Source organism: Cervus elaphus, chromosome 12 (genome assembly GCF_910594005.1).
Source record: "Cervus elaphus chromosome 12, mCerEla1.1, whole genome shotgun sequence".
Classification (NCBI taxonomy): domain Eukaryota; kingdom Metazoa; phylum Chordata; class Mammalia; order Artiodactyla; family Cervidae; genus Cervus; species Cervus elaphus.
Genome location: NC_057826.1, coordinates 87,687,258 through 87,712,283, shown reverse-complemented (window position 1 = coordinate 87,712,283; position 25,026 = coordinate 87,687,258). Strand labels below are relative to the sequence as shown.

At 52.8% G+C, this 25,026-nt stretch overlaps 3 protein-coding genes across 7 annotated transcripts in view; all 3 read right to left on the bottom strand.

The window, feature by feature from the left end:
• IGDCC3 (immunoglobulin superfamily DCC subclass member 3) overlaps positions 1–7,479 on the bottom strand; it is a 42,269-nt gene extending 34,790 nt beyond the window's left edge. For all 5 annotated transcript variants that reach the window (XM_043920945.1, XM_043920946.1, XM_043920947.1 and 2 more), the window contains exons 1-2: positions 7,112–7,479; positions 4,226–4,531 (exon numbers count right to left, since the gene is read on the bottom strand). In XM_043920945.1, coding sequence (XP_043776880.1) covers positions 4,226–4,531; positions 7,112–7,202 — 397 coding nt within the window. In that variant the 5' untranslated portion in view covers positions 7,203–7,479. The remainder of the gene's footprint in view (positions 1–4,225; positions 4,532–7,111) is intronic.
• Positions 7,480–10,503: 3,024 nt separating this feature from the next.
• Positions 10,504–25,026, bottom strand: part of LOC122704837 (immunoglobulin superfamily DCC subclass member 4) — a 39,934-nt gene continuing 25,411 nt past the window's right edge. The window contains exons 10-20 of the mRNA XM_043919895.1: positions 24,301–24,471; positions 22,906–23,145; positions 22,648–22,749; positions 20,016–20,199; positions 19,157–19,284; positions 17,230–17,400; positions 16,856–16,993; positions 15,581–15,686; positions 14,797–15,025; positions 13,912–14,073; positions 10,504–13,389 (exon numbers count right to left, since the gene is read on the bottom strand). Coding sequence (XP_043775830.1) covers positions 12,976–13,389; positions 13,912–14,073; positions 14,797–15,025; positions 15,581–15,686; positions 16,856–16,993; positions 17,230–17,400; positions 19,157–19,284; positions 20,016–20,199; positions 22,648–22,749; positions 22,906–23,145; positions 24,301–24,471 — 2,045 coding nt within the window. The 3' untranslated portion in view covers positions 10,504–12,975. The remainder of the gene's footprint in view (positions 13,390–13,911; positions 14,074–14,796; positions 15,026–15,580; positions 15,687–16,855; positions 16,994–17,229; positions 17,401–19,156; positions 19,285–20,015; positions 20,200–22,647; positions 22,750–22,905; positions 23,146–24,300; positions 24,472–25,026) is intronic.
• On the bottom strand, positions 21,028–22,007 carry LOC122704839 (40S ribosomal protein S2). The gene has a single exon (XM_043919896.1). The coding sequence runs from the start codon at positions 21,974–21,976 to the stop codon at positions 21,095–21,097; it is 882 nt and encodes a 293-aa protein (XP_043775831.1). The 5' UTR covers positions 21,977–22,007; the 3' UTR covers positions 21,028–21,094.

Below are 25,026 nucleotides of genomic sequence, written 5' to 3'. Positions count from 1 at the left end.
CAGCGCTCAATACCTATCACTAGGGGCTTCCCAGGTGACTCAGAGTAAAGAATATGCCTGCCAATGCAGGAGACGTGGGTTTGATCCCTGGGTCAGGAAGATCCCCTAGAGAGGGAAATGGCAACCCACTCCAGTATTTTTGCCTGGAGAATCCCATGGACAGAGGAGCCTGGAGGGCTACAGTCCATGGGGTTGCAAACAGTCGGACACAACTTAGTGACTAAACAACAGCAACAGAAAACCTAATACTAACAATAATACTTAATGAGCATTTCTAGAGGCCAAGCCCAGGGCCAGATACTTTCCATCCATCATCTCATTTAACTCTCCAAACAGCCCTGACAGGATGATGGGATTATGCTTTTTCTTTTTCTTTTCAAATGAAGGCACAGACTCATTTGACTCAAGAGAGTTAGAGTAACTGGTGCGAAGGATGTGGCATCTGTGAGTGGCAGAGGTGGGGTTCAAACCCACCCAGATGTGACCCTGAAGCCCATGTTCCCCAGACTTCACTGTGCTGCCCACAGACGCCCCTACACCAGCAACTGTGATGTGGGAGGGGGCTCTCCTCTCACACCTATCGACCAGCACTGTCGGCATCACCAGGGGTCTCGTTAGACCTGCAGAACCCCCAGGCCTTGGCCTAGACCTACTGATTCAAAATCGGAATTTTATCGAGATCCCCAGGCAAATTCATGGGCACAGCAAAGTCTGACAAATTGTGCTCCAGATCATCTAGCTCTTTACTCCATCTCCCAAAGGCCTCGAGACCAGGAACTGAGGCCAGAAAGTGAGCAGCAGGAACTAAGAGAATCTGCCTGAAGTGGGATGGGGGTGGAGGGGGGCTGGGGGTGGAGGGGAGCTGGGGTGGGTCCCCCCACTTATCTCCCCTCCTTGTAGCCAGCCCATCCCTCTTTGGAGTCATCCAGGCACACAGATCTCAACAGGTGTGAGTCACTGCCTATTCCCACTGGATCAGGTGTCCCACATGCCCTTCCTGGAGCCTCTCCAGGGGGATGGTAGAGGGTCTCACAAGGCAGCCAAGCTTTAGAAGATGCCCAAAGGCTTGGGAGAATCCCCAGACCCTCCCAGGAAGGGGTTAAAACAGAACACATTGCACTCCAGCTCTGAAGTGAGAGATTCACTCCCTGAGAGATTTCCCCGGAGTACTCCCTAACTGAATCCCAGTGCGGGAGAAAGTTGAGGGCTGGGAGTGGATTAAGGAGTCTGCTTTTGCTGGCAAAGTCACTGGGAGTGAAAGCTGCTCGGTCGTGTCCAACTCTTTGTGACCCCATGGACTGTATAGTCCATGGAATTCTCCAGACCAGAATACTGGAGTGGGTGGCCTTTCCCTTCTCCAGGGGATCTTCCCAGGGGGATCGAACCCAGGTCTCCTGCATTGCAGGCAGATTCTTTACCAGCTGAGCCACAAGACTGGAATCGCCTTTAAAAGAAGCAAAGAGGACTGACTCCACTACTGAGTACCAGCTCTGTGCCAGGCAAAGCGTGGAGTGTGTTAGTCCTTACCACCATCCCACAAAGTAGGATTATATGTACTTTTCACAGGTGAGGACACTGGGCCATGGAGAGATTAACTTGTCTAGGATCTCTTCCGTCACAAGTGTCGCAATTTTCAGCCCCCAAACTATAAACACATGGAAGAGCAAGGCAGAGAAACCAGACATGCTGGAAGCATGAATATTCTTAGGACCCTAAGCCACTCCATCCCAGACAGGAGACATTTTCCACTGAAGCCCCCAAGGAATGGGCCTGGACTCTAGTCCAACATAGTCAGGCCATCTTTCAATGACAGCATCCAGGCCCACTTGGATGGAAGAGGAGGCATTCCCAGCCATCGGCCCCACACCGATCTGCCTCACTGGCTGCACTGGGTGGACTCTGTGTCTGTGAGGGGTGCTTAGCATCCTCCGGCCCTGTCAGCCCCCGTGGAGCAGGCAGGAGAAGCAGGGGCTCTGGAGGGCACCTCACACCTTTTCAGAAGGCCTCCTCCCATGTCATACGACATCTGCCCGGCCGGCAGGCACATGGGCACGGCGTTGTTACCAAAGGAGAGAACCCAGGCGGCTAATCAGCTTTGGAGGTTTCTAAAACCTCACAGGGACATGAGCCTGCGACGTGAGGAAAGGGGATCCAACCGTCTAAGCCTTCCCTGAGGGGCCACAAGCCTTGCTGGGGAGAGAGCCTGTATCAGACTGCCAGGGTTTGGAGGCAAACCCCCAGCTGTCCCCAGGACCCCAGAGGCTTAACCAAGCCGACCGCACCCACTGGGCCTCCCTGCAGCCAGAGCCCACAGCTCAACTGCTTATATTGTTAGGAGTTTAAGGAGGCTGAACATCTTGAAGGTATTACCATTTATAGAAAAAGCACATTTACAATTAGCTCTATATAAACACCTGGGGATTTATCTCCCAGAAGTCTAGGCTGGTGATGCAGGAGCCATCGAACCCTCAGAGTTGACACAGGCCAGGGCGAGCTCCCTGAGAAGTCTCTTCTCTCCTGTCCGACAAGCTTCCTTGGGTCCCCACTCTCTGTCCCCACTTTTCCTTCCCACACCCAGCCATCTGCTCAGAGGGCGCACCAGCCTTCCCCTACCCTGCCAGGAGGGCCGGAGGATGAGGGGTTGCTGAGCCAGAAGTGATTCTGTCTCAAGGTCCAGGGCTGCTTCCCAGAGAGCTCCATATGGGGGCCTAGAGGAGCCTTCCTTAGAACAAAGGGGCATCTTAAATCCAACGAGAGCCCTCTTGCCTCAGAACAATTCATCACCCCCCAGCCGTTCAGAGCAACTGTGCAAATGCCCTCGGAGCCAGGAAGAAACTGGTCAGTGATCAGACGGGGAAGAGGCAGCGTGCCACAAGGGTTAAGTGGGAGGATGCAGGATTCGGAATCCCTAAACTGCAGTCCTGGCTTCTCTGCTCACCTCCGAGTCTCAGTGTTCCCATCTGTAAAACAAGGATGATGACTGCTGATCTTCCAGTGTGATCACAATGACTAAATAAGATAATTCATATAAAGCACCTGGGCAGGGTGCCCAGTATGCAGCAAGTGTTTAATAAGCATTAGTTTGAATGATTACCAACCAAAATTAAAGCAGCCTTTTTAAGGGACACCACCTCAAGACACCACCCAGAAGTACAGAGATTATGGGATTCGGAACATTTTCCACTTGGCAAAACTTTTACTCTTTCTCGAAAGCAGTGGTTCTTGGGACTTCCCTGACAGTCCTGTGGTTAAGACTCCCTGCTTCTAATGCAGGAGACTTAGGTTTGATCCCTGGTCAGGGAACTAAGATTCCACATGCTGTGCAACATAGCCAAAAAAAAAAAAAGAAGAAAGAACCAGAAGTCTTCCCACCCTCATAGCTTGCCACCTTCCCAAGATACATAAATAATTTTGGTTTATGTGGTAATACCTATGAGTGTACACAGATTAAACAGCAACAGCAGACTTCTGGTAGGACAGAGCAGGAGAGCACGACCATCATTTCATCACCACAATGACTGATGGTCCATCAGCTAAGCACAGTTCTAGAGATGAAACACCTCTTCTCTCCCAATCAAAAAAGCATACCAAGTATCAAGTCATCACAATGTACGCTTGAAATATCTTATAATTTTATTATCAATTACACCTCAGTAAAGCTGAAATTTTTTTTTAAGTACACCAGCAGGAAGGTGAGTGAGAGGAATGTCATTACTATGTTAACCCTGAAATTATTCTATCATATTTTTTGTAAAGCAAATCGCTGAAGCTTCAGAATGTTATCACTGGTACAGTGAGGTTTATTCTACCCTAAAGGTTTGAAAGTCAGCACGTAATTAAAAACTGCACGTCATCAAAATTACCCTTCAAAATCCTCTTAAATCACCCCCAAAGTTTATCTTTAAACACAAAAATCATACTCAAAAGACTGGGATGCTCATAATATACAGGCATCTGGAAGCTAAGACACACCAAACCAAGAGCTGAATAAAGCTGGCTTTCTCCCTCCCTCTTCCTACAACAGTGTTTGGCTACATTCTTGTCAAATTGCATTCCAACCAGGTAAATGTGTAAATGATATAATTCCACCACTGCAAATTGCTGCTATGCTCCTCTCAACTGACCCATGCTGAGACATTAGTTCTCCAGAAGCTACATAAGATGGAACTGCTCCCTTTATCCCTCCATGACCTGAGGGAAAAAAAAAGTAAGGGCACCCACTTACTTGCAGCCTGGATTCGAGCCTTCCGACTGACCACCAGCCCAAAGCGGTTCTGGGCCACGCACTCATAGTCCCCCTCATCTGAATGGCCGCCTCCGCCATCCAGCAGGAAGTGGCGGATCATCAAGGACCCATTAGCCAGCACAGTGGAGTGGGTACTGTTTGCCAGCTCCACCCCATTCTTCCTCCAGGTGATTCGCACTGGAGGGGTCCCCTCCACCTTGCAGCCCAGCATCACGGGCTGCCCAGGGACTGCAACGTCATCGCTCGGCTCCACGGCAAATGCCAGTTCAGCAGAGTGGCCAAGACCTGCATCAGGAGGGGAAGAGAGAGTAAAAGGAGAAGTTAGTGTGGAATGAACTTGAAAACACAGGGCTTCCAAGTTCTCTGGATCTGAGTGCCCCATCCCCATCATTCTGCGATACTAATTGGAATCTCTATTAATATATAGAAATTTCTGCATTATGAAGGGTCATCTCATTCAGTACAGTTACTTAATCAACAGACCGTCTCAGAGAGATGGATAGTATTTCTACCACCTTTCTTTTATTTGTATGTTTTAAAAAATATTTATTTACTTGGCTGCATTGCAGCACGCAAGATCTTCATTGTGGTGCATGGACTTTTTAATTGTGGCACAAGGCCTTTATATCTTTCACAGAAAAGGAAACTGAAGCCCAGAGATGTTAAACAACTTGTCCGAGACCTCAGAGTTAATAGTTACAAATCTGGGACCTAAAAGCAAGACTGATTCCAGCATAGCTGCTGCCACTTCTGTGGCCACCTGGTTAAACACTGAAGCCCCACAGGCTTTCAGAGTGTGACCTCAGGTAAAGTATTCAATCTTCCCTGGCTTCTCCATCCTCGTTTGTTTAATTAAGCAACAACAATATGGCTTGTGTGCATGCTAAGTCACTTCAGTCATTCAGTCACTTCAGTCCAACTCTTCCCAACCCCATGACTTGTGGCCTGCCAGGTTCCTCTGTCCATGGAATTCTCCAAGCAAGAATACTGGAGACGGTTGCCATGCCCTCCTCTAGGGGGCCTTCCCAACCTGGGATCAAACCCACGTCCCTTATGTCTCCTGCATTGGCAGGTGGGTTCTTTACCACTGAGCCACCAGGGAAGCCCTATGTTAAATATGACCTACAGATGTAAAGGCAGTATGAAAAGTTAAAATTTCTAAACAAATATAAAGTGAGATAGTAATAAATCGCTGCTTCTTTTTGCTGACAACACCATCTGAACAGGGAGAAGGGTGTGTGGGTCCAGGACTGGGTACAGGCTAGGTTAAGGTCCAGCTCCACGGCCCCACCCCTAGGATGCTCTGGTGTTTGGCAGTTCCGTTTGTTTTGCTTTTGTCATAATGAGGATGAGGGATACCAAACATTACTCAGATTTCTCAAAATTCAGAAAGAAGGAGGCCCCTAGAACCTTTCTCCCAGCAACCTCTGCACTCTTGCAGAAGAGAAAGGAACTGGAAAAGGGGAAGACGAGGGGGAAGAAGAGAAGGGAGAAGACGAGGGTGATCAGGGAATCAGAAGTGGGAGAGGAGGGCCGAGAGCTCCAGTCCCAGGCATGATGCCAAGTCTCCTGCTTCTCCAGCCAGCAACTTCCTAGACCAGTTATAACTTCAATCCTAGAGAAATGAGCCCACCTGGGCTGAGAAGGCAGCCACAGACCCCTCCACATTTCAGGGCAACTAGTGATACGGGAGCGGGCCCCTCCCTTCACAGTCCAGCGCCCTCCCTGGCGGCGGGGAGACGGGGCAGTGAGGGGGAGAAAGGAGAAGGAGGAGCGCTGCGGTTAGGGGCGTTTCCCCCCACCCTCAGGGACAAGTAATTCGTACTTTAAGATATTTGAGGGTCACGCCCCTTCAGATCCCTACCCATCCTTCCTAAGACTTGCGTTTCAGCTGCCTCGGCTCCGCACCCCAAACCCGGTATTTTAATAGCAACTGGGGGATGGATAAACTTTCTACTAGATACGCTTGCGACATCCTGCGTCTCCGGAGCTAAGAGGGGAGAGAATACTGTCCAGAGGAGCATCTGTTGAGAACTTGGGGTGGGAGAAGAAGCGACTAGATTTTCACCTCTCTCGCGTGAAATGGGCCCCTTACAGTCCCTGAGGGAACAGGGTGGTGGTGACGGAGCTCCGGGCAGAAAAGCCGGCAGACCCCGAGCTCTGCGTGTGCACCCTCCCGGGCAGGGCGGGCACGTGGGCATCCCCGCCGCTCTCTCGCCCTCGGTCGGCTTCTCTTTCCTTTCCTCAGCTCGCAGGGTGTCTCCCCCTCCCCACGCGCGGCCAGCCGGGGACCTCCCTCTTCCTCGATGGCTCCCTCGCACTCCGCGTCCCAGTCCCTCTCCAAATCCACGATGCGCTCTCTTCACCCATCGCAGCCCGCTCAGTCCCGGACTCCGCCCCCGGGGTCGGCGGTCTCCTAACCTCGGCCACCGCGGGCCACTCTGTGCCCACCCTCGGGCTCCGCACTCCCCAACTCGCCCCTCGGACCGCACTCAGCCCTGGGGTCTCCCAAGGCTCGTTCCCCCCTCTCCCCAACTCCAGCCTGCCCGCCGATCTCCTGCTTTGCCGCGCTCCTTGCCGCTTGGCCCGGGCTCGGACACTACCGAGTCTCGGAGCCGCAGCGGACTGAATGCGGGTCTCTCTCCTGGGGGCTCCATCCTCAGCATCTTCTGGCTCCGCGTCCCCGGCAGCCGGGCCTCCGTGCCCCGTCCCCCGGCTCCGCCCCGTCCCGCTCGTCTCCCCTTCTGGGGCAAGTCCCTCCAGCCCGCGGTCCGCCGGCAGGTCCGCCCCTCGCGCCCGCTGACTCCCTTCTCGCCCTTCCCGGGGCTCGGTCCCAGCAGCCGCACCGCGGGCGCCCTCGCTCACCGTCGCTTGGCGCAGGCAACAGTAGCAGCGGCAGCAGCTGCAGCAGGAGCCGGGGCCGGCGGCGCGGGGGCGCGGCGCGCGAGGCAGCCATGGGGCTCGCGGTCCGCTCGGATCGGCGACGCGCGGCTCTGGGGCCTCTCGCGGCTCACAGTGTCCCGCGGGGCCGGCGCCGGGGCCGGGGCCGGGGCTTCGGCCGGGGCCGAGCCCGGGCGGCTGGGGGCTGGGGCCACATGCCTGCCTAGGAGCGCCAGGGGCGCAGGGCGAGTGCGGCCGCTTGCGCCATCTTGCACCCACCCGGGCGATCTGTCAGCCTCGCCCGGGGTGCGCGCTCCGCACTCGCACCACCCGCCCCGCCCTCCTCCCGCCGCCCGCCGCCCCTCTTCCTTCCCCTCCCGGTCCCCTCCCCCAGCCCCCTCTCCCCGGAGGCCGGGTCTGGGGAACAAAAGAGCCGGCGAGCGCTTTAAGCGGCCGGACATTCCCGGCTGCGCGGCGGACGCGCCCCCTGCGCTTTGAACTGGGGCCGGAGCGGCGGGCGCCATCCAGAGCTGCAGCCCCGGACCCCTCCCCACGGACCAGCTCCGGACTTGGGGGGCTGGGGGAGTGGAAACCCAGTGGACTGCGGAGTAGGTCCGGGTTGCAGAGAAACACGCAAAGCTGTCGGATCCTCTCCTACCCACTCTTTCTGCTGTCCTCCTGCACCGTGTCCAAGTCTGTATTGTCGAGATAATTCCCTAAAAGCTGCACAAAGTTGTCAAAGATTCGGTTTTCCATGGGTGTCTAGTTCTTTCACCCAAAGGTTAGGACGTTTAGCTGCAAGACTGGCCTGTTTAGACCGAAGAGTTCTGGCGCTTGGGTGGACAGGAGGGAGGAAGAGTAGGAAGGCGGCTTCGTCCAGGGCCCTGGGAAAGCAGACCTAACAGGACAATGAGAACGCTAAAGTAAACCGGATTCTGGCCCCACTTCTCCCTGCTGTTTAGTTCAGCAAACCCAGGCAGTCACTCTCAGAGCTCATCTGAAAGATAAAGATATCCCATCTCCCCTGCTCACTTTGAAGGAAATGTAAAGGATACAGGTCACGACAAATGACCTGATAACTGGAATAGCACACTGGAAGTTAAAATTCCCAATAACACTTCTATGCCACAAATACTCAATGTTTCATGTCAGAACGTAAAAGGAGACAACATCAGTCTCAGGTAAGGATTGTTATGGGAGATAGGCATGCCTCTTAGGAGATACAGCCCCACGTTAGCCTGCAGAGATCATCAGTCTTGGCCACTCGCTATTAAATGATCTTCTGTTGAGTTCAGCATGATGTGCTAGTCCATCAAAATTACTGAGCCTCTACTAAGTTCGAGGAGCAGGAGGTTTAAAGAGAGCAGTCTCTGCCTCACTCAGCTATTGGCATTGAATTGGTCAGGAAGAGGAGTAATTACATCTCTCTTTTGATACCAACTCTGGAATTGCAGAGCAGAAGTGTTAACATATATAAAACTAACTGATGCAGATAGGTTAAAAAGGGCCTCCAGAAATCAGGTAAGTTTACTAGTGATGGGGTTTGTGCAGCCCAGGGACTCTGTAGTAGCGATTGGAAGATGAACAGGACTTGAGACATATGAGCAAGCAATAGGAAGCAATGGAGAAATTCAGGGTCAGGGAACACACTGAAGTCCCAAGCCAATTTCTTTACAAGGAAGGGCAGGAAGGATGAGCCTCTACTGGCCATAGGAAAGGGAGGGGTGGGGGCCCTCTCTGGGCCGAAAGGCCTGGAACTCCCTCCTGCAGGGTCTGAATTCTCAACCACCCCTTCTTGGCTTGTCCTAGACTCAGGAGAGGTCAAATTGGTGTCCTGAGTTGCTGTCATTTTAAATTCATTTTGACAAGTGTTTAATTCTTCTTTATCACAACGCTTGGTCTGAGAGTGATATGCAAATAATGGCTATTCTCCTGCATGCAAAATGTGCAGTATCTCCCCCTTCAATGTGTCAATTAACTCAGGGCTGACTCACCAGCTACTTTGGGGGTGGTCTTGGGCAGGAAGCCCTCTGGTTCTTGGTTCCCAGCAATAGAAAAACACCTGTGGTCTAGGCACTATAAAGATCCTAGCAGAGCCGTTGCCAACTGTAATCCTGAGATGTGTGTGAGGTGTAAGCGTGGGGTCTGGTGTATGACTGCTGTGCCTAGGTTTGAGTTAATGGACACCAGCATGATTGTGAAGGTGAGGGTTCCATGCGTGGGTCTCTGAGCTCATAGGCACTGTGCCCATATGTGTGAACGGGCGTCACGGGCAATTTTGGAAGCCAGATTTATACAGAAGATTTGTCGAACCCAATCTCTGGAGTTTGGTGGTTCACTCCTCCCTTGCATCCCACAAAGTTAAAAAAATGTGTGTCTAGATGAAAAGAGATCCCTGAAGAACCTAAAAGAATGACATCAAAGAAAGCATCTTTCCTAAGTTTAGGTGTTTTTTCTAAGTGCCTGTTGAGGGAGGGAGATGGTTCAGCTCCTTTTTTGAGGTGGGGAGAGGAGTTCCTATCCTAGGAGTCTGAGTAACCAATTTTTTTACTTTATTGAAATATAGTTGATATACAATATTATATAAGTTACAAGTGTACAATACAGTGATTCATAATTTTTAAGGGTTATACTCCATTTATAGTTATAAAATTTTGGCTCTATTCCCTGTGTTTCACAACATATCCGTGGAGCTTATTTTATACATAGTAGTATAGACCTACCCCTGTCTTGCTCCTTCCCCTCTCCCCACAGTAACCACTAGTTTGTTTTCTATATCACTGAGTCTGTTTCTTTTTTTTTTATATTCACTAGTTTGTTGTATTTTTTAGATTCCACATATAAGTAATATTATATAGTATTTGTCTTTAACTTATTTCACTTAGCATGATACCCTCCAAATCCATCCATGTTGTTTCAAATGGCAAAACTTCCTTCTCTTTTATGGCTGAGTAGTATTCCATTGCTTAACCAGACCACATTGTCTTTCTCCACTCATCTGTTGATGAACATTTAGGATGCTTCCATATCTTGGCAATTGAAAATAATGCTGCTGTGAACACTGACATGCACGTATCTTCTCAAATTAGTGTTTTTATTTTGTTATATACCCAGGAGTGGAAATGCTGGGTCATATGGTGGTTCCATTTTTAGTTTTTTGAGAAACCTCCTTACTGTTTTCCACAGTGACTGCACCAATTTACATTCCCATCAACTGTGTACAAAGGTTCCCTCTTCTTTAGAGAAAGTCCAGTTCTTTCTTATAACCACCTGCTCTTCTGCTCAAAACTCAACATTTCCCATCCTGGTAAGAAATACATTCTCTAGGGCAGAAAGGCTGAAGAAGTTCTAGTCACTTGGTTCCACAAACAAGAACATTTTTGGAAAATAGTTTATTAATTCATTACAGGGACAGATATATGATCAATGCATTGGCTTAACACTAAAGAATATGATAATTGTAAGGAGAAAAAATGCTGGAAAAATAATTAAATAATACAGCAAAACTACAGACAAATAAATGAGCAGGTACCGATTATACTTGTCATGCATCAAGAAAAGGTTTTTAAATGAGACTCAAAAACCATAAGGCATCCATGGTAGGTGACAAAAGGATTAATACCCTGTAAAAGGCCAATGGACTCTTTTCTAATAAAAATACTGCTACAAAGACACAAACCTAACACTTCCAAATTACCCAGAGCCCAAATCATATATAATGCTAGTGAGTAATGGCCACGTTCTTATCAACTGTGAGTTATAGGCAGATACCAGATTTATTACTTATTTGCTTTTGAGAAACAATTTTCCACCCAACCTAATGGGTTATAAATTGTCTCATTTGCAGCTATTTAATTTAAACCAGAACCTCAGTGCCTGTTAAACAAGAACATGAAAAATGACTATGTGGTGTAATGCTAAGAGCCTACTGTTAAAACAGCCATTTAATTCAGGACAGTTTTTTTTTCCCTTTGGAAAAAAAAAGAAAAAAACCAGCAAAATAAAATGAGGCTTTTGACCTTCAGAGCAGTGATGAAACATATACAGTAGTGTTAGCCACAGCAATGCTGAATGCTACAGAAATAGTACAAATGACAGATCTGTCCTTAACGAGATACAAAACCAACATTAATAATCTTTAGTGTTATCATAGGCTGCCTGAAGGGGGAGGAGGAGGAAATGTAGGTGCGGATGTCAAACCTGAGTGACACCCGCGTGTAATAAACACAGATGCTGAAAGGGTCTGAGGAAGCTGCAGCTCCGCTGAGAGACATTTCACCATTAAAAAAAAAAGGAAAGATAGACTGGTTATTTCTAATTTGGCTCAGAAGCCAGAGTTAACCCTTGATGTACTTGCTGCTCAGTGAAAAAAGATGAATTCAGGGAGAAGAGACCGAGTACTAAATGCTCCTATGAGAGGCTGAGGTGCAAAAATCAAATAAACGAAACAAGTCAGGCTTGTCCCTGTGTGTGTGTGGTGGGGGTGGTCAACAAAAAATGACTTCAGGATTGAATTTAAAGAAAGAGCAAAATGAGATGAGCCCATCACCCTTGTCCTGTGCGAAGACTCTACTTCCAACACCCTAGAGGATGAGATCCCTCCCAGCCCCACCCATCAGTTCCTGGTCAAGGGGCAGAGAGTGGGAAGCGAAGGGGCTCCCCAGCCTCTAATTCCCACCCCCTTCTCCCTTTCAAGCTCCAGCTGGGAAGGAAGGTGCCTCAAACGCCTCTGCCCAGCAAACCAGACTTACCGCATGGAAGGGAGGGAATAATTGTATCCCTGTCTCAAAACCCCCAAGTCTGACTTGCATTCATCCCCTCTAAGGAGAACCCTCCAGTCTCAATCCCAGGGAGAAAGATGCAAGGGAAGCTGAAAGGTCTTCTCCAAACCTGCACTGGGGGTGTGCAGTCTGCCTGGGGATGGGGTCTACAGAGGCACGGAGAAGCAGGGGCAGGAGGACGATGGCTGAAGTGGACGGCGGACACGGGAGTCCCATCACGGCCTCAAACAGACATGAGGTAGTCATGTTGTGAGGGAAGGATGCTGAGACTGAACCCAGGCAGGAGAACCACATGATAGTGTGGGAGAGGCGAGAGCAGAGACAGACAGAAGCCACGGAGAGGAAAGGACCGAGTCCCAGGACAGAAGAGAAGGGCGCTGAGGTTGGAAGAACGGGGGGACAGGACAAGACACTAGAGGACTGAGCGGGGAGGAGAGAAGGGAGAGCAACAGAAAGCAGATTTGCAAAACCAGGCACTTCCCCAGTTACAAAACCAGGTGCAGACTTGCTCTGAGGGGAGCTGGAGTCACCCTCTCAATCTGGGCCCGGGGCACATGGCAGATGGGAGGTGATGCCACTAAAGTGTCGGGCATTCAGAGCCTACTTGCACTCAGCCCAGCCCAACCGGAAAGTGGGCCGGGGCTGTCTTTGTCAGACAAGGCATTGGAGACACTCTCAGAGTGCGTAATAAAAGGCTGGGTGACAGAGTAGGGGCCCGCAGGGCTGGGGGCAGGCCACTCTGGGGCAGTGTCCTGACCTGGAGGATCAATTAGGCCATAGTGATCACTGCCTGGCCCAGAGCTTCCCAGCTCACCAACCAGCACACACACATGTGCTTCACACATGTGCATATCACATGTAACTGTGCGTCATGTGTCTCACATATCACATGTGTCACAGAGTATGGGGGGAGTGAATAATCCAATCCTTCCTCTCCCCGAGCCAAAGCACCCCAGGAGGCTCCAAGTGGCTTGATGACTTTCGGGCAGAGACGCGTACATGTGTAGCCACACGTGTCATGTCGCATGATCCAAACCAGCCTGTCCCAAACTGTGCCCTCTAGGGGAGCTAAGTAGAGGAGGAGGGTACTGGGGCTTTGGGCAGGCTTGGACTGGCTCCTGGAGGGCAGGGGGCCTTTGGCTGGCAGTTGTTCCCAGGGGCCTCCTCCAGAGCCTCCCTGGACTGGAGGTCCGAGTAGGGGCAAGAATCGCTGGCTGCCTCTGGCAGGCAGGTGAGTCTGTCTGGCCCAGGGGCTGCTTGCTCACACCCTCCTGGCTCCCTGTCCAGCCAGTCTTCCCCTTGATCGAGATCCACAACACTCGAAGTGAGGTCAGGAGCCTCTGAAGGCAGGGAATCCTCAGGTTCCAGGTCTTGGAGGTGGAGGTCAGGGGTCCCATTGGATGCACTAAAGTCAGAGTGGACAATGACTTCGGCCTCCACCTGGTTCCTGCAGGCTGAGGGAGGCTTCTTCCTCCCGTTGCCCTGGTCAGAGCAGAGAACACAGAAACCATCACTGAGAGTGACCATCAGAAGAATGACTATCATTCTCGGGATGGAGTGAGGCTGACCCCCAGCCTAGAGCCCATTATGTGTTCTGCGGGAGTTGGTAAAGGAAGCACAGTGACTGTCCTCCCGGAGATGATGGTCAGATCCATGGGCAGGCAGGGGAACACTACGATCTGCCCTTGTCACAGAATTTCAGAAATACCAGACACAGGCGGGCTCAGTGCACACGAAGAAGGGCTGAATGCAGTCAGACTGGTGCACCCTCAGATCCATGGGAATTCAGCCGTGGCCCACTTATGCCTCGCTCGAGGAGGGGCTGTCTTCTCAAACACTGGCCTGCCCTCCACCTATTCACTTTACAGCCTCCGGGGGTCTCCAGGCTCGACTTTTACCCCCAGGGACGTTACCACCAGGGGTCTTCAGAGGATTCACTACTTGCTTTTAACAAGCACGGGACCCTTCTCTCCTTCCCTCCCCGTTTCTTCCCAGGACACTGACCTTGATGGCCTCGTACACCAGAGCCTGCAGCAGCAGTGTCTGCCCAGTTCCAGCAGGGGGCAGCAGGGCCCGGGTCAGAGAGGGCATGGGGCCTGCCTGGGGCAGCTCACAGCCTGCCCAGGAGCCTGCCCAGCTGGGCCCACCGGGCTGAGCCCAGGAGATCTGCACAGGGAAAGAAGCAGGAGCTGAGGCCTGGGCTGGGGATATACCAGGAAACGGCTGGAGGCCCTCCGCAGACTCTCGGCCCCCTTTCTACATCTCTCCCCAACGCAGTGGGGACAGGCTCAGAATCTGAGAGTCCGGGGGTGAATCTGAGGATAGAAAGATGCTCCTGCAGAACAGCCCAGGAGTTTCTGAACCAGCCAAGTTCTCCTTCGCCACAGAGGCAGGGAGAGGGTGAGAAAGGACTCAGCGGTTCAAGCTGGCTGGTCAGAGAATTCAGGATGAGCCACGGCTGCCAGGATGGACAGGACCCGCCCTGCGTGGATGCACCTTATCTGGATCCCGGTCCTACCTGGCCACAGCCAGCCTGACCAGCCTCCTTCCCCCACGCGAGGGAGTACTGGGTCTTAGAGCTCTCCCCAGCTCCCAGGATGAGGCGCGTTCTGGCCACCTTGAGTCACCCGCCAACAGCCCCTCGGGGGCTCTCCGCTCCTTCCTGAGAACCAGGCTGACCTATTCTGCCAGAGATGGAGGCCCATCTGCTTCCCTGCCTTGCCAACCCTTTCAAAGAGGAGGGAGAGTCTTTTCTTCTGCAGCTGGTCCAGGGAGGGGAGAGGGGAGCGCTCACCTCGCCGGGACACAGCGTGCTCTTGCGCCCCCTAGTGTCCGATTTGGGAATGAACCGCAGTGTGGGGCTCGGCCCTCCCCGGGCTCCGGGCTCACCTTTCTCTTGGAGTGGCCCCGGCCAGCAGAAGCCCCGCCACCCATAAGGCTGTGCACTTCAGCCCTGTCCTCGATGTCGGAGGGCGGTGGGGACCAGTCCTGGGGACGAGGATGCACAAGGGACTCCAGTTCATGGACAGCTGGGGGGCTGGGGGGTGCCAGGCGGGCTCGGGAGTACAGTGCCGGGTTCCCAGCAGTGGCCGAGGAGGACAGGCCCGGGAGGGCTTCTCTGTAAGGAAAGATGGGGAACAGACACAGTGGTCAAAGGGAGGGGCAGGGGTGGGATTGGGATTAGTCCAGCCTATGCCCCTGGGCAGGTTCCTACCCATCTCTGAGACTTAATTTCACTGTCTGTGCAATGGATAAGAAATTCTGTGACTGTTCACAACAGCTGTGACACTGCCCTGAGATCCTTCCTCCCGGGGCTCTGGGCATCTGGAGATTTGGGGGCCCTCTTTGCAAGAGGCTGGCAGCTACCAAGGAAGTCCATGAGGTCACAAAGAGTTAGACACGACCAAGCAACTGAATAACCGCCACCAAGGAAGCAGGCGACAGGCAGCTAGGTTATGCCAGCCCTGACTGAGCGGTACGCTGGGGGCTTCCCTAAACCCACTCCACTCCCCACTCTCACGAGGACCTCACCCCAACCCGTTCATCCCAGACAACTTCCATGGGGCCCCCAGGAGGGGCTAGAGCAAGTCACGGCCACTTTCCCCGCTCTCTCTTCCCTGCAGCCCTTCTGGAAGTTGCTCCTCTCTGTGGTCAGACTGGTCCTCCCACCCACCTGTGGGGGCTGCGGCGCAGGCCAGCACACATGCAGGCCAGGAGGCAGAGGAGGCCCAGGCAGACGCCCACGATGATGCCCGTGACCGAGTGCACGTCCAGAGAGTCTGGCAGGGGAGAGGCAGGGAACAGAACAGATCAAGGACAGGAGAAAACCCGAGGTTCATAGACCAGGACATCCTGGGGCTTCCTCCGGAGGCCACTGGCCTGAATCTCTTCCTCTGGACATGTGAAATCTCTGATGCAAGGATCAGAGGGCCCCAGAGACTCACAGGGACCACCACTACCTCTCTCTCCAACTGTCTGCCCCACTGGACATCTGGAAGCTGAAGTTCCTCCCCATCAACCTGGCCTTTCAGTGAAACACGCCTCTTGCCTGCCTAACAGGGCTGGTTTCACAGGAGTGCAACACGTGCAGTGGCCCGTGGCCTGTGTTGAGAAGGGCTCTGGGCTTGGTTTCATGCTCTGCTGTCACCACCTTGAAATTCTTGCTCATTTTTTTAAAAATGTATTTATGTGGCTATGCTAGTCTTAGTTGTGGCACACAGGATATTTTTTTCTTTTGTGGCTGCTGTGTAGCATGTGGGATCTTAGTTCCCTGACCAGGATCTAACTTGCCCCCTCCAGTGGGAGTGTGGAGTCTTAGCCACTAGACTGCCAGGGAAGTCTGTCTTCTTCATTTTTCAATAAGGGGTCCCACATTTTCCTTTCACACGGGGCCCTGCGAATTATGGTGTAGACAGTCTCATGGCCTGAGACTTCCCCTGTATAAAGCTCATCACCTCTTCAAGCCAGTTCTCCAGTGAAAGTAAGCTCCCAGAGAAACCAAGCTGGTCTCCCACAAATCTGACCTTTCGACTGAATTACCACAGAACCTCACCCATTTCCCCTTCAAATTTATCCTCTCCACACCAGGCTTCCCTGGTAGCTCAGACGGTAAAGAGTCTGCCTGCAATGCGGAAGTACTGGGTTCGATCCCTGGGTCAAGAAGATCCCCTGGAGAAGGGAATAGCTACCCACTCCAGTATTCTTGCCTGGAGAATTCCATGGACAGAGGAGCCCACAGTCCATGACGTCACAAAAACTTGGACATGAGCGAGCAACTGAGACTTTCACTTTCACACCAAATAAAGAGGGCAGCTGTCCAACAACATATGCCTGAAGGCAAGGCCTTGGAGGAGATGACTTCAGAATTAGAAGTCAGCTCTGGGGGCCTCTGGGGAGCTTGGGCTGCCCCAGGATGGAGCCCACCCCTTCCTCCCTTTCCACCTCTTACCTGAGAGCTTCTCCTGGAGAGTAATGACATCCTGCAGGCCAGAGAAGGGCCCAGGCCCCACCTCTGTGCGTGCCCCCATCTTGAAGAAGTACCTAGTGTCGCTCTCGAGGCCATGGACCTCAGCACTGAAGATGTTTCCTGGGGGGCAGGGGAGCCAGAGAGAGCAGGGTTGGTGAACCAGGTCGGGGTGGCCTGCAGGGTTGGGCTGGGAAGTGGCCCTGGGAAAACCTGCTGCTCCCACCCAGGCAGCAGCTTCTGCCTGCTCCTCCTAGAACAAACCTCTGTGGCCGTCTCAGTACTAACCCAGCCACTGAGGAGGCTGGAAAGGGGTGGGGGGAAACGCTTGCTCAGAGGTCCTGGGTGAGGGCACTCACCTTCCGTGGTGAGCAGGGTCCACTGGTGCTCGGGCTGGGTGTGGTTGTTGCTGTAGAGAATCAGATACTCCACGATCTCCCCGTTGGGCTCCGTGGGGGGGCACCAGTGCAGCCGGACGGTGGACGGTGTCAGGGGGCTCAGGCGCAGGTCGGATGGGGGTGTCGAGGGCCCTGGGTGTCAGAGGAGGAGACAGGGAGAGGCAGGGTCGCTGACAGCCCCAGCTGTGGGCACAGCTGGGAGCCAGGGCATGAAGGCATGGCCTCCTTGCTTCCGCCTTTACTGGAACAAACCACAAAGCACGAAGCAAAATGAGGTCGGGTCTCTCACCCGGGAATTTCCAGAAAACAGTTAGGGAGGGGGGCTTTGCCACCATTCCTGCCCTCTTAGAAACTCTTTTCCACTCTTTGGAGCAGAGCTCCTCAAATCTCCACACCCAAATGCTTCCAAGGACTGAGGATGGTTGTCTGGTCCTCAGGGGACCTGGGGGCAGAGCGCAAAAGTTTTTGGAAGGCTTATATGTCATTTAAAGTCATCTCTTCCATGGTAACATTTAATATATAAGTAGTGTTTGAAATGATTTTTTATTTAAAGTTCCTAACTCCCCTCGCCACCCCAAATCTTCAAGTAAAATTTGTTGATGCCCTATATAGCCTCCATCTCCACCTGCTCGGGCCCAGGACCTTACAGTCACAGGAATCCCCATTCGAGGAGTACCACCTTGAAAGGCTTTGTGTTTTGTTTTCAGAGAAGTTGAAAGGGCAGGAGGGGGGCAGGAGTACATGAGGAAGGGAGGGGAGAAAGGAGGGACAAAAGGTGGGGAAACAACAGAAATTTGGGGGCTCAGGTTTTCAAGGCCCAACAGAGGGTGAGATGGGGACCCAGGACTAGAAGGCATAAAGAAGCCACAGCACCATGGGCAGTCAGAACCCTCACTGGCCCGAGGTGACTCCCCACTTCTCAGGTGCTAGTCTCCGCATCTGTGAAAGGAGAAAATACTCCCCGCTCTGAAATCAGGTCAGTTGAGCTGGGGATTCCGTGTCAGAGAGTCTCCCTTGAGAAAACACTGAGTCTCCCTAAACTCCATGGATAAACGGAGCTCCTGGCCTCCATGGTGGCTCAGACAGTCAAGAGACTGCCTGCAGTGCAGGGGATCCGGGTCCGATCTCTGGACCAGGAAGATCCCTCGGAGAAGGAAATGGCAACCCACTCCAATATTCTTGCCTGGAGAATTCCATGGCCAGGCTCCTCTGTCCATGGAGAGCAAAGAGTTGGACATGGCTGAGTGACTAACAACACCACTTGAGCTGAGGTCATGAGTGTGTGAGAAACAATTTGTAAGCATTTTTTTTTAAAGTGCATTCATGAGGGTGCATGGCCCTCCCCCCCCCCAAACCGTACACACGTCTTCTTATTTCAGATCAGGAACAAAGGTCTGCTGATAGAAAGGGGAACTGTCTCAGGGTCAGCAGAACCTAAGAGGCTGTGCTGTGAGGACAAAGAACCACTTGTCTCCAGATGCATTTCCAGAGGGTTCCAGAGTCACAGACCTGCAGAGCTCATGGTCCCATGGGTCCCATGGTCCCATCCCCTCTTACAGATGAGGACACAGAAGCCCTGCTGGGGAAGGGGCCTGCCTAGTCTCCCTGGGTGTCAGGGGCACAACGGGGACCCAAATGCAGAGTCCGGGATGCCTGCCTCCAGAGCCAGCCCTCTTCACAGCTCAGTGAGGTCTTGGCACAGCCTCTTAAAAGAAACCCCTCCTCTAAATCTTATGTGATCATGCCTGTGAGTAAATGGTTAAGACCAGCACTGGATTGCCAGCATAAATGCATAGCGACTGACAGGAACTTACGGGGCTCAGAGGGGCATTTCAGAAGAGGGCTGCTGGGGCAAGGAGTTCGGTCAAGGGGCTGAGGGGCCACTCACGGTCAGGCAGGGTGGAGCGCTCTACCACGGAGCCGAAAGGCCCGTCCATGTCCACACCATGAGACTGTACTGCAAACTCGTATTTGGTGAATGGCTTCAGCCCGCCAATGAGGATGTCTTCTCCAGAGCTGCCGAGGTAAGTAATGCAACTAGGACTCTCGGGCCCCTTTAAGTCTCCTCCCCCAACCCAGCCCCAACCCCTGCCTTGGGCAGGGAATCTGCTCCCTGACACTGGGGCCTCTAACACCATCCAGAGGACCTGCAGAGAGATGTGGATGGATGGATGTGTATATGAGATTCCATGTCCAATCCCCAAGCCAGGCCCCCTCTTCCAAGAAATATTCCTGGGTTAATCCATGTCACTCTCCACCCAAAGAACCCTCTCTGATGCTTCTTTTCCTTGACTTAAAGGAAAAGATGCATAACTTTTCCTTAATGCATAACTTTTCCTTGATGCATAATTTTCCTTTAGCTGCAACTGTATTAATATGTATCTATTACTTTTTATGCTTTGTCTTGTCTGCCAAACCAACAGAGACCAACAGGTCTCTGAATCCCCATCCAACAAGGGGGGCCTCTCAGGACAGCAGCTGGGCTGTCTCTTCCCCATCACCTGAGAGTGAAGAAATAGGTCTGTCCTGCATGATGTCTCCCTGGGTTGAGCAGAAGGCCCTCTGGTGAGGGGACAGGACTGGATGGGCTCTCCTTTCCCATCTGCCACCATCAGGCCATCAGACTCTCAATGCGCCCCCCGTTTAACACGAGTCATGAAACGCCCTGCCGCCTCAGGCCCCTCTCTTCACCACCCCCTGCTGCCTTCCTCCCTTCCACCCCGCCCCTGCACAGCCCCGCGTCCCACCTGGTGTAATAAGTGACCAGGGAGGCGTTCCTGAGCCCCCACGGGCTGAAGCGCACGGTGTAGTTGACAATCTTGACTGTGGTGAAGTCTGGCTTTTTCCACCGAAGCCAAATGGAGGTAGAGCTGTTTGATTCCGCATGGACATGGGCAGGGGGCAAGGGTGGCCCCCTCTGGATGGGCAGGTCTGGAGGGTGAAAATTAGAGTGTAGGAAGGGAGTGAGGATACTCATCTGGAAATACATACCGTGGTTTGCAGTTCCCAAGGCCCTTTCTTTTACCCTTCTCTTGTGATCCTGTGAGTTGGGAATAATGCTTTATTTCCACTTCACAGATGAGGAAACTGAGGCCCCCAAGGATTTAAGTGATTTTGGCCAAGGGCATACAGCGAGCAGAATATGGAACACTAGTATGTAAGAATGTAAGAGAGGGAGACAGCGAGTCATGGTAATTATGAGCATAGATTCTGGAGCCAGGCTGTCCTGATTCAAATTCCAACTCTGCCATGTACTAGCTGTGTGACTATGGAGAAGTTAATCAACCTCTCTGTGTTTCCATTCCCTATTCCGTCAGTGGGGCTAATAATAGTACCTACATTTCATAGGGTGGTTATGAGGATTAAATTAGTTAATATTTGTAAAGTATATGGAAGTGTTATGGAGTGAATGTTTGTGTCCCCCCACAAAGTTCCTATGTTGAAATTTGAACATATGGTGGAGTCCTGTCTGTTTATAACAACCTGTTTATAACAACCACAGACTGGGTGGTAAACAATAGAAATTTCAGAGTCTGAGATCAAGTTTTGGTGAAGGTCCTCTACTGGGTTATAGACTATCAACTTTTCATTGTGTCTTCAGGGCAGAAAAGGGAGGAAAGCTCTTTTGTGTGACTTAAAACAGTACAAATCCCATTCATGAGGGTTCCACCCTCATGACATCATCTAATCCTAATTACCTCCTAATACATCACACTGGAGGGTAGGGTTCCAATGTATGAATTCTGGGGGACACAGATTTTTTTTTTTTTTTTTTTTTCCGGTTTCATTCACTTTATTATTCTCTTTGTAAAATTATGTTATAAAATTATGTGGTGGCTACAGCTGGGGCCTGGGTCCTCTGCACGGAGACTCTGGTGTGGGTCTTCACAAGATGGTCAGTAAATTCCTGATATGGAGACTTGGTGAACACCGTCTCTTTCCAGAGGTCAGGAGTGAGGTAACTGTAGGTCTTGGAAATGGCATCAAAAGTGGCCTTGGCGAAGTTGCCCAGGGTGGCGGTGCAGCCCCTGGCAGAAGTGTAGCAGTCGTCGATGCCGGCCATCATCAGCAGCTTCTTGGGCACAGGGGCGGAGACGATGCCAGTGCCTCTGGGGGCAGGGATGAGGCGCACCAGCACGGAGCCACAGCGGCCAGTCACCTTGCAAGGAACCGTGTGGGGCTTGCCGATCTTGTTCCCCCAGTAGCCCCTTCGCACGGGGACGATGGACAGCTTAGCCAGGATGATGGCCCCACGGATGGCAGTGGCTACTTCCTTGGAGCACTTGACACCCAGACCGACATGTCCATTGTAATCCCCGATGGCAACAAATGCCTTGAACCTGGTCCGCTGGCCAGCACGGGTCTGCTTTTGCACGGGCATAATCTTCAAAACTTCATCCTTGAGGGACGCTCCCAGAAAAAAGTCAATAATCTCAGACTCCTTGATGGGCAGAGAGAAAAGGTAGATCTCCTCCAGGGACTTGATCTTCATGTCCTTGACCAGGCGGCCCAGCTTGGTAACGGGGAGCCACTCCTTGTCCTCGGCCTTGCCTCCGCGAGCTCCGCGGCCTCTGCCCCGGCCCCGACCGCGGCCACGACCCCGGCCCCGGACGCCACTACCGAAGCCTCCGCGGAAGCCACCGCGGCCTCCCATTCCAGGGCCCCCCGGGCCTCCGGGCCCTCCCGCAGCACCGGCGTCATCCGCCATTTGGTGTTTTCACGAAGAAGAAGAAAGGGGACACAGATTTTTTGTACATAACAGTGCCCTTATAAAAGACACCCTAGGGAACTCTCTAGACCTCTTTCTGCCCTGTGAGGACACAGCGAGAAGACAGCCTATGGTCTATGAATCAGGAATCGGGTCTTCACCAGACACTGACTTGGCTAGGCCTTGATCCTGGATTTCCCAGCCTCCAAAGCAGTGAGAAGTAAATGTTGGCTGTGTAAGCTACCCAGGCTATGGTGTTTTGTTACAGTAGCCTGAACCGACTCTGAGCCTCAGTTTCCTGGTGGGCCCACATAGGGATACCCTCCCTGCCTAGAGCAGAGGAATAATCTGAGAGATAGTGTGATGAAAGTGGGTCATCTTAAAAATTCTTTAAAGGTCAAACTTGGGGTCAGAAGTCACTGATGGACCATGGGGTTTCTCTCTGTCCAAACCTTCCAAATTAGCACTGCTCATGGATAATGAAAACAAGGGCCTATAAGACAGAAGCAGGAGCTTCTCTCTGTGATCTAGAAGGGCCAGTAGAACAGGTTTGCAGGTGGCTGAAACTTCCAGACGGCCTGCCCACCAGGGCCAGCCCGGAGGAGAGGGAAAGGAGGCCAGGCACAGACCTGCTGACTGAGCCCTCCTCCCCCGCTTCCCCAGCTCCTCACCTGGGGTGGGAGCCTTCTCCGTCTTGCCCTTCCACACTGCCGCATAGCCATCCTCGTGTTTGTTGAACGCCACGAGCTTCACCTCGTACAGCCGGCCAGGGACTGGGGAAGGTCACGGGGGTCACTCACTGGTTAGAGGAACCTCCGGGGTCATTCTCGTATTCCCTGAGAGACTCCATCTCCAACCACCAGCCCAGCTTGTCCAGTCCCCTGCTGGACCTATGTCTATCTCATCCCCTCCCGGGCGGCCCTCCTCACCTAGCTGGGTCAATTCATACTGCTTCACTTTCTTCTTGAGCCGGACGGGCCCCACATCCCACGCCTGGTCTCCATGGCCTCCTGGAGGGCTCTCACCATCCATCTCCTCCTCTTCCGTTCCCACCTCTCGCCAGTACAGTTTGTAGCCAGAGATCTGGGCGGGGTGCGGGGGTGGCTGCCAGGACACGACCAGGGACTCCATCCTTGCCCGTACCTTCAGCTCTGTGGGTGCAAAAGGGACTGGGGGCAGAGGAGCAGGAAGGGAGGAGGAGTAAGAGAGTGAAGGAGAAGGAAGAGGGGGAGGCCAGGGAAGGGAGGAGGGAAGAAGCATGAGGAAGCAGAAAGCAGGAAGACAGCATCGAGTAGGGCCCTTGCCAGAGTTCTCCCAATATATCTCACCACTCAGCCACAGCCTAAGGGTCAGGCCCAGGCTGGGTCTAGAGGAGAACTCACTATTCCATAAGCCCAGAGTGCTGAGAACGCCGGGACGTCTCCTGGGTATTTGCAAAGAGGTTAGCATAGAGCACTTCTGGGGCAGGGCTGACAGTACCTGCCTTAGAGGAGGGCTCTATAAATCTTCTGAAGGGATGAAGGCATGGGCATCGGCAGGCAAGGGGATGAGAGGGGTTGCTGAAGCCAGGAAGGAGGGATGGAGCCACCAGAGTGGGGAGACCTACTTAGAGCCTGAGGCTGGGTTGGCTCACTGTGTGTCTGATGCTGCTCTAAGCACTTCATAGTGTGTATTTTAACTTTATTCTCACAACCCTACAAAATAGCATAAATACTAGTGTCCCTATTTTACAGATAAGAAAACTGAGGCTCAGAGAAGTCCAGTAACTTGCCCAAGATGACACAGATAGTATGCGTGCCAGGTTTTGTCTTCATTAACCACTCTACTATTGGGCCTCTCAACAAAACCCACAACAGTCATAGTCACAGAAGCAGCTACTATTTATTTATTTATTTTTCCCCAGCCATGCTGTGCGGCACATGGGAATCTTAGTTCCCCAACCAGGGATTGAACCTGTGCCTCCTGCTGTGGAGGCATGGCTTCTTAACCACTGGACTGCCAGGGAAGTCCCCTGTTGGCTACTACTTAACCAGTTCTAACTATGTATTGAACTTTTGTTTATATTAACTAATCTTCACGATACACCTGGCAGTAGTAAGTGAAGTCTTAGAGCTGTGAATGGTCTGTCCAAGGTCACACGGCAGATGGGAGGGATACATGAGCCCAGGGGTGTCTGCACACGCCAGCCCTTCGCCTCTTCCCCCATCGAGCAGGGGCAGCCATGGTAGATCTCTCGTGGAGGGGGTGGTTGGGTCTGGGCTCCCAGGGCTCCCAAACGCCCACAGTCACTCACATCACCCCACCTGTCCCCTCTGACCCCGTACCATGGCTCTGGTTGTGCACACTGGGCGTCCTGTGCTGCATCCACGGGGAGGGGGCCCCGTAGCCAGCCCCTGTGCCAGCTGAAATCCGCACTCGATACACCTTGTTGGGCTGAAGCGAGTTCAGCGTAAACTGCGTCTCATTCCCCGGCACCTCGGTAGAGAAAATCTGATCTGCTGGGACAGAAGACACCGGCTTTGGGTGGCCGCCTTAAGAACCCCTAACCCCCCTACACTGACTCTTCCACTCTGGGCCCGGCTCCTCAGTGCCATCAGAGCCCGAGGCCCTCCCAACACTGACCCCTCAGTGCCTGGATGGACTCTATGCTTCAGTGAATGCCCAGGCCTCTGGCCCTGGCTGATGCCAGCCATGAGCTTGGGCTCACAGTGGGGAGAGTCAGGGCACACGCTCCCCACTGGCCCTGGGAGCCAGCCCACACACCACCAGGGCGTGGGCATAAGGGGCTGGCTGTGAAACCGCCAAGCACCGCCTCTTCCAGAGCCCTGTCGCCCCCCATGCCCCCTCCTCGCCCTGGCCCCCTGGCCCCCAGCCAATTGCCTTCTCCTGTGTCTTCATCAATTTCATTCCTCCTCCCCGAGATTCTTGACATCTGTCCTAATACCCCACCCATGCCTCATTTCCCTCAATCCCACAAGCAAACCCTGCACCTCCCTATCCCTTCTGAGCTGGAAGGGACCCCTGGGATTACCTAGGTCACCTGCCTCACT

Bases quoted from the DNA above. Each gene is read 5' to 3' on its own strand.
- LOC122704839 (XM_043919896.1), bottom strand. From the start codon at position 21,976: ATGGCGGATGACGCCGGTGCTGCGGGAGGGCCCGGAGGCCCGGGGGGC.